We start from the raw sequence: 10,851 nt of genomic DNA on the forward strand, positions 1-10,851 counted from the left end.
ATGGCACGCTGTGAGGGCCTTGTTGTTGGGCCTTGCTTATGCAGCTCAACAATCCGACCGCATTCAAGGAGAGAAAGCTTTTTTGCCTTTGCCATCAGGAGGTCATGACAGTGTGGATACCTGACAGAAAATGACACTGAATCCACATTTTTGCCAAGATTTGGGCTTTTAAAGGCTGTGGTCTTAAACTTTTGATCAGCTGATGAACAGCCTCTTTCAGTTTAATGGTTGTTTGCAATAAAATGCTTACTCAATTTTTTTTTTTTTTTTGTCTCACTCCCATTTCTTCTTTTTGCATTTTGAAGCTCTACTTAGAACCTTCTTAAGATCCAACAGTGCAAAATGTAAATTCTTGAACTGGTCTTAAAATTTTGATCAGGAGTGTATGCCTTTAGGCTAAATGGTATCCTGTCTCTGTACTGCTGTATAGTTCCACACACACACGTTTCATGGCGTATCTGTCAACATCTTAGAAAACATGTACATATATTTTGATGGTTTTTACTATTATTTAATTAACTGAATGTCATAAATATGTAGTTAGGTGGTTGCTAGCATGTTGTAAATAGTACCACTGTATTCCTCATCCTTGAAAATGTAGGATTAGCCACTGGGATCAAGATCCTAGGCAGCAGTTACAGGTAAAATCACAGCATGCTGCAGCCATTTTGAAAAATGGTTGCCACGGTTACCATGGGACAAATCTGTGATGGCCCTATAGCCAAAAATTGCAGGATGTGCTTGAATCTTATATCTAATAACCATTTTAATGCATTCCTTTGGCCAAACTTGTATAGAAAACTGTGTTCATTTGTGTCTTTTATTTCATTATACAACCTGTTGTATAATGACCAATAAACTTCCTTGTATCCTTGTCTTTGTGATGAGAGCTTCAAAAGTTATGCTATTCTCTCTCTCTCTTTTTTTTTTCTATTTTGGGTTTGGTTAGGATATGTGTAAGAAAGGGTTCAATATGAACTCCATGGAACATTACTTCAGCCTGGTTCCTGACAGAATCTTAAAGTGCACCCTCAAGGATTGAGAAAAAATAATTGGCAAGAAAAATCTACCCAAAATATTTAGTAAACAGAGAAATATAGATGTGTTCTGACAATTTTCGGTTAGTTTTTTGTAGTTTTTGTCCTGAAATGGAGTCATAATGTGCTTGAATCTTAATAATAACAATTACGTGATAATTATAATGGGTCCAAATTGAATGGAAAAATGTGTTCATTTGTCCCTGTAACATGTATAGTTCAAGAGTTATGCTATTTTCTATTCTAGTTTCCATTTTCGGGTTTTGTACCAGGGTTTTGTAAGAAAGGGTTAAAAATTAACCCCATGGGACATTATTTCAGCCTGGTACCTGGCAGAATGTTAAAATACACCCTTCATGGATTTAGAAAAAACAGGTCCCCATAAAAAAAAAAAAAAAAAAATAAAAAAAAAACACCCTATACGCGTGGACCCCCCTTTCCATCTAGACTAATAATCTTTACCTTTGACACCACCACATTCGCAAGAGTTCCAGTCTAGATTTGCGAGAGGTTCGCAAGTCTAGGGTTACCGTGGATCCTGCTAGTCCTCAGTGTTCATGTGGTGACGTCATGACGCACTACACGCTGCTGACGTGTAGGAAGGGAAGTGGCTGAGCAGCCCTGGATTTAGTCGCTAGCTGTTAGCTTTCCTCCTTCAACAATTTTTTTTTTTTTTTTTACCATTGACAGGACACAATGGAATCATTTGTTTCATTATTTAGCTGATAAAACTACAACGGAAGAGAAGTCGGAGCAATTTCACAGGTAGTTTATCTTTCAGTTACGTTGCCAGCAGGAGATAACAGGCTAACTTGTTAGCTAGCTCCGGCTAACGAAATGTTATTGTTAAGATAGCTAGTTACAGGTTAGCTGTAACTGTGACACAGTCATAGCTTATATTTGTACGATAGAAAGTGAATTGTCATAAATGACTGTCATTTTTGATGATATTTGCTCCCCAGTGGTGTCAGTGCGCATGACTGCCTCATTAGCCGATGTTTTAGCTAACCTACAAGGCTATGGTGAATGAAACCGGCTTCTTTGATTGCAGTCCAAAAGCCACGACATGCATATGGGGCCAAGACGTGAGAGCCCTCTGCCTTGTTGGAAGAGTTAGTTAAATCACCAGGACTAACCTTTAGCAGCGTGTGGGACACACGTCAGTCTGTGGGGTTTTGTTGTGCTAAAACTGAGTCCTTATCTTGACACAATACAACATCAATACTGAGTGTAAACCATATGATGCTAGCTCTTTGGTTTTGTCACCAGTCATGTACATACAGGTGCCTTTACTCTTAGAGTAATATATTGGCACTAGAGCTGCACGATATGGATAAAATTTCATACCTTTATATTACGATAGCAAAACGAAATACACTTAGTGACCACTTTATTTGGTCCACCTGCACAATGTAATGCAGTTCAGTTCAACAGCTCTGCCATAAATCCTACCTTTTAATATAGTTTACAGTGTTCAGTTTGTGTTGACACTGTGGAGAATGTGTAGATTTAATTCTATATTTATTATTGAGGTTGTAGTTTGCAGAGATCTTGAACTGGACTACATTATATTGAGAGCTGTTTCTAATATTCTGTCCCTTTCATATATATAAATAGGGAAGACAAAAATAAGAAAAAACTCAATAAAATGCAGTCCAGTCCAACAGCAGCACTAACTATGAGCTCAATGCCAAACATAGAAGTGAATGAAAACCTCTATTACTGTGACAAAAAGAAAAGCTGAGCATTATAGGCATCATGACAGTAAACTTCATGGCGCAACAGTTGAATTGGATTGGATTCAATTGTGCAGTTGTACCTAATAGATAGATAGATAAAACTTTATTCAGCCCTAAAGGGAAATTCAAGGTAACATAGTGACCACTGAGTGTATGATATCAATCAATCAATCAATCAATCAATCAATCATACTTTATTTGTCCGGGAAATTAACTATGACTATGGATTCACATTTAATTGAAATGTTAAGTGTAGCAACAGTGAAAATTGAGCACTCGTCAAAAAACAACAACAACAACAACAACAACAGCATAATAATGCCAACTGGATGAGGAAAATGCAGTTACTTCCCAAAAGATTTCTTTGATCAGGAGAGACGCTAACCCCAAATCATTGCCTTTTGAGATTAGCATCTAGATAATGTATGATAACGAGTTATCGTTTAACTGGCACCAATCCCTCTTACTGTGATATCCTATGAATATATTTTATTAACCTTTGCTGACCAATAGTTTAGTGAAGTCAAGCCTCACTTGCAGATCCCAGGTGTGATGTATTACAACAGGAGGGAGTACAGAGTATAAAGTATATCAAATTTACACAAACACTCCCTTTTCTCCACAGGCGTGCGTTGGTGGTCGTTTTATGAAGAAGTCTGACTGACTGGCAGCACAACAATGGGGAGGCGGAGGATGCCAGATCTGTACAGAGCCCCTTTTCCCTTGTACACAATAAAGGTGGACCCTAAAACGGGGCTGGTGATCACTGCAGGGGGAGGAGGGGCTTCCAAAACAGGCATTAAGAATGCAGTGGTAAGCATAGAGTATCAAGAGTTTTACAGGCCAAGCAAATAAAATTGTGTTTAATATTCACAGTGCTCTACAGAGTTTGCTGCTAATTGCTTAGTTAGCTATGATGACATTAGTTGTTTATGGGTTTTCTTTGATTAAAGCCTGTTTAGAAAAAATAAAAGTTTTGTGATCCATGTGATGAAAGTGGAAAGGAAGATGATTCACATGGTTTTAACTCCTTGTTGCAGCACTTTTTGGATTTGCAGTTGGTTGGAGACCACCAGTACAGTGCCACCCTGCTTCATTCTCACGACACTGACTTGCGTGCCACTATGAACATGGCTATAGGTGACGGTGTCATCGCAGCAGGGCAGGACGGCACCTGTTGCCTGATGCGCTTTAAACAGTGCCAGAAAAAAGAGGGACACAGAGCTGCTGCCAAAGATGGTAAGGCAGCGACTCTAACCTAATGCATTGTACTTAAGTAGGATGTGACCATTGTGAACTTTTGAAGGCCAATATAATATGGACATCAGTGTTTTGGGCTGATGCTATCAATATTTTGTGTCAGTATTTAACATTTATAAATTTGGCCATTTTTGTACTGAAAATTAAATTTATTCAGTGTTTGCTCCAGTATTTTATTTTTGGCAGGGTGGAGACGTGTCACAAAGCATTAAATCCTCTGAAACCAAACCCAGGACTACAGAAGTAGACGTTTAGTCTAACAGGTTTTATCTAAGCCTCTGAGAAAAATAACTTTAATTTCTTTTCAAAAATATGTAGAAAATGTTACTTAAGTGTAGAGTTTTCTGTCTGTCTGTTTGTCTATCTACCAATCTATTTATATATAACCCTAAGAAAGAATTGGAAAAAAAAAATGTAAGTTTTTTTTTATTTTATATAACAAGAGCTATTTATTATTATTAGTATTGTTTCTATGTATATTTTTAGATGAGAATCTGAGCTCCTCACCCAAAAATTAACATTGTCATAGGCCAAATTAGTGATTGATAACACACACACACACATCTATCTATCTATCTATCTATCTATAGATATAGATAGATATATAGATATAGATATAAAAAAAGGTCATTTGTGGGTGCCTGGATTTCAGGGGGATAAACAACAGGACACTAAAACATGCCATAAAACATATTCAGAATACTTGTGTGGAATCTAATCAAAATGTAACATGAGGATCAGTTCTGTTTATGAGCTTTCCATAGACCTGTAATCAGTCAAACTGCAGCATATCATCATGATAGAGGTGGACCACACTGTTTGATAAATATCAGGTTTTTAAGAAAAGGCCAGTATCAGCCCTATATGCATGGCTAAACCTGTCCAGCTTTATAAAAAGCTCTGCTCCATTTCTTAAGTAGGCTTCTTCCTCACACAGTCAAACTGTATCTCATCCCTGCAGTTGGTAACAGTGAGCAGCAGGGTAATGCCAGACGGCGAGCGGGGAAAGGCAATCGGGAACAAGACGGAGTTGCAGGCACCGGAGATGTGATGGCAATGAAGGACGAGAGCGCCCAGATCTCCGTGGTGGGCCTGAGTGAAGTAGAGTCGGACCTCAGCCCACAGGACCCGCTCCAGAAGGTTGTCAGGTTTAGTGCCGACTTGGGCCTTCTTCTAACAGGAGGCACAGACGGGCACATCCGAGTATGGGAGGTAAGCCATTTGCCGAGCAATTTTCATCTCAGGCCGTGCTCACACCAGAGATATATACTGGAAAGCTAGATTGTGGGTAAGGTAAAAGGAAACCTATGCTAGTATAGTGATTGCTAATGAATAAAATTTTCTGTTGCATAGCTAAATAAAGCAAAATTGAACTTGGTAGGGTGTTAGGTTGTATAGTTCCCTGAGCATGATATGAGAGCCCACATGATGGTAAAATAGTTAGTGTTCCCCTGGGCTGCTAATCCACAATACTGTGTTTCTATCTCTCCATTCACTTCCAAGGTACAGCAAAATTGCTTCCAAAATAACCCTTTTATTGTCTAAACAAATATGAACAAAGCAGATTATGCCAATATAAAAACAAACAAACAAACAAAAAACAAGAAATCCTGTTACCCATTTTTCCATGTAATTACAATTATTTGTAAGTATTATCACACTGTTTCTTCCTGGCTCAAGGCTACAATGTGGAAGTTTCTTGCAGATGCTACCTGCCAGACCTACTTTCCAATTCAAATAGAAAAATAACAATAAGAGAGCCATTAAATTCCCTAAAAAGATCGTGACTTGTTGCTTTTTTTTTTTTATGAAAAGACAAAAATATTCCAAAGGATAAGAATAAACTGATTGTTCTCTGAGTCCGTTTGATTTTTTTCTCTGCCTGCTTTCCTCCCCATGCGATCAAAGCAAGAAATTCTGGGATGCATCCCAAAATATAGCTGTTATGTCTTGAGCTTGATTATATTGCCCTGACTCTCTCTACAGTTCCCATCCCTGAAGAAGAAGTTTGACTTCAAAGCACATGAAGGGGAGGTTGAAGACTTGGATATAAGTCCAGGCAATAAGGTTGCACCTTTATACCAATTCATCATTCAGTTTGGATCCAGCATAATGACATACAGTGTTCATTTTGACAGCCAGTTTTGATTTAGTATTGGTCAAAGTCTTGACTGAAATGCATTTCAGTGTCAGTCTCATTTTAGTCACTTGAATTGTGTTAGTTTAAGTCTAGTTTTTGTTGACCAAAACTACAGCGGTTTTTAATTAAAAGTTAAGTTTTAGTCTAATTCGACTGAATCATTTTTCATTTTTGTTTTCTCTGTAAATTTCTTTTTAAATTACTTGTTAGTGACCTCTACACACAGATTGTTCTACATTCCTTATTAGAGCTTCTTGTATTTTCTATCTCGCTCCTGTTTTTATACTGTACTTAATATCAAAAGTAAAGTTTGCCCATATATCTGTTCCTTCCCAAACTGATTCAGGACCTGTTATTTCATTGTCTGTTTATAACATTTTGTCTCATGATATCTCATCATAGTTATTCTCAATAAAAGTTTGTTTTTGTTTAGGTTCTGTTCCGTTTTTGTCCTGGAAGAAGTGCTTTTGATCAGTACCTTTAGCCATAGTTATTGTCATGAAATGAACACTGATGCCATATTTAAGGGATATGTTGTGCTGTGTTCCCATGTAGCACCTTGTGACCGTTGGTCGGGACTTTGTCTGCAGCGTTTGGAGTGGCAACCAGCTGGCTATGAGTCTTCGCTGGCAGGACACCATGCCTCAGATTGCTGACAAGGCGTATCGCTACATGGCTTGCAGGCAAAAACAGCTTTTTCCCCCCCTCTGAGATGCAACATTATCACACCAGCCTGCCATTGCCATCTAAAATGTTTGTGATTATGTTTTTGGTTGTTTTAGATTTGGAAAGGTGGAGGACCAAAAAGACGCCCTGAGGCTTTATACTGTCCAGATCCCACATAAACGAGACCGCAAACCACCTCCGTGCTACCTCACCAAGTGGGATGGCAAGAGCTTCCTTCCCATGCTGACAGCTCCCTGTGGCAATGAGGTCATCTCCAGTATGGCTGTCAGGTGAGGGCCAGGCCCAGCTTCCATCCACCTATTTATTTAAACATTTGGTGTGAAACATTGGCAAAATGAGGACTGACAGCAAAGAGTGCTTGATGGCCCAGGGCCAGTGGATTCACAGGGTCTAGAAAATAATTACTGGTCTCTTCTTGTCTTGGAGTTAAGCCTCAAAGCTTACCTCAGAGTATTTTGGCAGTGGAAAATTCATATCATAAAGCAAAAAGAATGGCTGTTTCTTTCTTTGTGGTAACAGTTGAATAAAATACTGTTCGGTTTGTCCGCAATGTCCTGAAGGTGTTCTGCAGATGTTTGTCCATCTCAAACACATTTTTGTCAGAGGGACACCATCAGTCTTGATAAATATCAACCAGTGCCACTGGTGAATGTCATCTTACTGTCTGACAGACCAATGGTAGTCAACAAGGGCAATATCGGCCTGTACTGATGTTCCACAAATAAATAACCTTCCTTGAATGCAATTAATGCACCATGTAGGAATTTTATACCACTAAAAAGTCTATGTTCATCACTGTGTCAGAGGAAAAAAAAAAGGTAAGAAGACCTCTGACCTACCAGTCTATTCTAACAGGTGAAAAAAAATCCTAGCGCTCAGCCCTATTATCTGTGGAAGAGTGGTGAATGGCGTTTAACCACAGAACTTCAATTCCATTCAAGTTTATTTGTACAGCATCACATCATGACAAAAGTTATCTCAAGGCGCTTTACAGAAAACCAACAGATAGTGGCCAAATCCATGGAGCAAAATCTCCCCCAAGAGCAGCACAGGGCGACAGTGGCAATTTAAAAAAAAAAAAAAAAAAAAAACAACCTTTTAACTGGACCAAAACCTCAAGCAGAACCCGGCTCTGGGTGGGCGGCCATCTGCCTTGTCCAGAAGGGTTGAAAGGAGTATAACAGTCTTTGCCTTTCAAATCAACATACCGGGATGGTCAGAGTGGCAGCCATTTTTATCACCATAGCAAGCAACTATAATTGCCTTTTGATTCTGCACCAGCCACCACCACTGCAAACAGTTCAATGCCTGTTCAAGTTCTGTGCTTGTGGCAGTAATATTATCTAAAAAATATACTTCCTTATCTGTTTATCTGTTCTTCTGTGCGATGTTTCATGTTTTTGCTTTGCAGAAAACTAATGGTGATTTTTAATCTTCCCATTAACAGCGACTCTGGAACGTTCATTGGCCTTGGAACTGTGACAGGCTCAGTAGCTATCTACATCGCATTCTCATTACAGGTAAGATCAGTGTCAACACAACAACCACACTGATGTCAGCTAATCAGCAAGCCCTGCTGTGTGATGACCTCAAACTGCTTGTGTCTTTGCAGAAGCTGTACTATGTGCAGGAGTCCCACGGCATCGTGGTGACAGATCTAGCCTTCCTGCCTGAAACATTGAAAGGCAAAAACATCAAAGGGAACAATGAAGCAGCCATGTTAAGTGTAGCTGTGGACAGCCGGTGTCAGCTACACGCTGTGCGCAACAGAAGTAAGTCACTGAAGCCCTCGCAATAGTACTAACACTAGGAATAGAGACTGCCTGATATTGATTTTTCAGGGCCAGTATCCGCCATTAATAATCCAGGACACTGATATATTCATTTGCAGTAAATTTCTCAAAGTGCAGTATCAAAATTTACAGTACTAGAAACACTGATACAAATTAACAAATGTTTAATCAACATTATCACATTAAAAATATTTTCAATTACCAGTAAATTCTCAGAAAATTAGAAACAAATACAAAAAAATGCAAGAAAATAATATCTATAATTTATTAAAATGAGATTTTTAAAGGTCCGTTCAGTGATTCTGGATCAGAGTTCTTGTACTTAAATGCTTGTCAAAGGCATCAGAATGCAAATAAAACTGAATAAATGTAGTCAAACTGAAACAAAAATTGTAGCTATATCATATGAAACGTCGCAACCCCTCGCTTCTTTTCCTCTTTTTCCGATGGAGAGGCAGCGACTAAATGGTGTTCATATCTGCCATCATGTACATCAAAACTGCAGTACTGATTCTTGAAAAATTCAGAATATCAGTGCGGCTAATTGGTTGATCCCTCCCCTGGAAGACCACATATTGTAATTTCCCTGACCTTTTGTGTTTTTATTTTCTCATTCTTCTCTTCTTTCCCCTCTTGGGTGTTTGCAGGATCGTTCCCTATCTGGCTGGTGCTGTTTTTCTGTGGCCTCATGGTGGTGGGAGTAATCCTCCTCTTGCAGTACCTCTTTCCAGGCTTCATTTAATACATCAGAACCTCGGAGCGGCGAGAGCACCCACACAAATCTTAAGACGACTTCCCTCGCCACGATCAACATCAGCAACCCCTCCAATCCGGCCATGGACTCCACATCCCATCTTCCGCAGGACTGGACCGCAACTCCCAGCCGACCCTGTGAAGCATCTCCATGCCTCGGCGCCAACTCGAAATCGCTTTTACGCCCCCAGCTCTTACTCAGGACTGTTCCTCTCACTGGAAAACACCACGACAGACTCTGAGATTTTATTTGCTTTGATCTCTTATCAATCACTCTTAATCTTTTTCTTTTATGTTGTTTTTTTCCCTCTGTTTTTGGTATCATATTGCGAAGCTGAAGGGCTCAGGTTCAGACAATGTCATCATGAATGTGCAAAGGGTGGGATCTTTTTATTGATATATTTAAGGAATACTGTAAAAAAAAATATATAAATAAGCTTTCAAATGATTGATATGTAATGTGTCTGATTTTATTTTCTTATTTACATACACAGACACTTTTTGATCAATTGTTCTCTGTGTGGGAAAAAAAATCCCAAGACTTTTATGGATGTATTTCCATTTTATCCACTAGTGGGCAGCAGAGACCATGCAGCTGGAAGCACTGGCTGGAAGATAAGACATCATTTGCGTGTCAGTCTCAGCAAAGTGTGTTTGTTTGAGCACACTGAGTCCTACACATCGTTTGACATCCATTTCTCTTTTTTTGAATGTACCATATCAGTATTGAGGGTTGCCCAGTGTTTAGAAGAAGTTGCCGTCCGTTGTTGCTTCATGTAATAAGAGAGCAGTCGTGGAACGATATGATGCAAGGTTGAAGTCCAAGACAAGCAGGGAAAGAACGGCTGTGTCACTTTAATTATGTCAGTGTCTATTTAATAGTGTTAATAGTATCAGAGTCTTTTTAATCAAAACTAGAGCTGTGGCTCAGCATTCCCTTGTTTTATGAAGACTGATGCCTTTATTGAGATATTCTGACTGTAATTATGCTAAAAATTTAATATGGCCATTCTATTGTAACATGGAAATATTGTAGAATAAATAAGCAGAGTGTCTGCAGTTCCTTTAAGTCTTAAAATGTCTTACATTTAATTCCTCAGATATCAGGCCTGAAAAGATGCGAAATAACCAAAAATTTGAATTCACATTTTGTCTGAGTTTATTTATCCATCTGTTGTTTTTTCACAGCTAGTTATTTTGATGTTCATCTCTGCTGACTGGAGCCTTTATCCTGACCTACACTCTACCTGCTGGGACGTTGCCTATTGTAGATTAACCTAACTAGACCTGCAGCTAACAATTATTTCCACTGTTGATTAACCTATTGATTATACTTTGGATTTGTGTTGGGCACATCCGATGTCAAAAATAATGTGAAATGCCCAGTTTAGGTTAGAGCCCAAATAAGCTCTTGCTCCCCTCGTTTGATTAGCCATAAAAAT

At 38.9% G+C, this 10,851-nt stretch overlaps 1 protein-coding gene across 2 annotated transcripts; it reads left to right on the forward strand.

Moving 5' to 3' along the window:
* The first annotated feature begins 1,617 nt into the window (after window positions 1-1,617).
* On the forward strand, window positions 1,618-9,858 carry preb (prolactin regulatory element binding). 2 transcript variants are annotated; one of them, XM_030072904.1, is made up of 10 exons: window positions 1,618-1,802; window positions 3,402-3,589; window positions 3,817-4,015; window positions 4,998-5,248; window positions 6,023-6,103; window positions 6,732-6,859; window positions 6,959-7,132; window positions 8,311-8,383; window positions 8,476-8,635; window positions 9,304-9,398. In XM_030072904.1, the coding sequence occupies exons 2-10, from the start codon at window positions 3,455-3,457 to the stop codon at window positions 9,396-9,398; spliced, it is 1,296 nt and encodes a 431-aa protein (XP_029928764.1). In that variant the 5' UTR covers window positions 1,618-1,802; window positions 3,402-3,454. The 2 variants fall into 2 exon arrangements, with proteins under 2 accessions (XP_029928764.1, XP_029928765.1); XM_030072905.1 differs by lacking the exon at window positions 1,618-1,802 and having other exon boundaries at window positions 3,455-3,589; window positions 9,304-9,858.
* Window positions 9,859-10,851: the final 993 nt, after the last annotated feature.

The sequence above is a fragment of the Myripristis murdjan genome, chromosome 16 (assembly GCF_902150065.1).
Source record: "Myripristis murdjan chromosome 16, fMyrMur1.1, whole genome shotgun sequence".
Classification (NCBI taxonomy): domain Eukaryota; kingdom Metazoa; phylum Chordata; class Actinopteri; order Holocentriformes; family Holocentridae; genus Myripristis; species Myripristis murdjan.

Coding starts and splice junctions, on each gene's coding strand:
- preb (XM_030072904.1), top strand. CDS start 3,455: ATGGGGAGGCGGAGGATGCCAGATCTGTACAGAGCCCCTTTTCCCTTG. Junction 4,016..4,997: donor CAGAGCTGCTGCCAAAGATG/GTAAGGCAGCGA, acceptor TCATCCCTGCAG/TTGGTAACAGTGAGCAGCAG. Junction 5,249..6,022: donor GGCACATCCGAGTATGGGAG/GTAAGCCATTTG, acceptor CTCTCTCTACAG/TTCCCATCCCTGAAGAAGAA.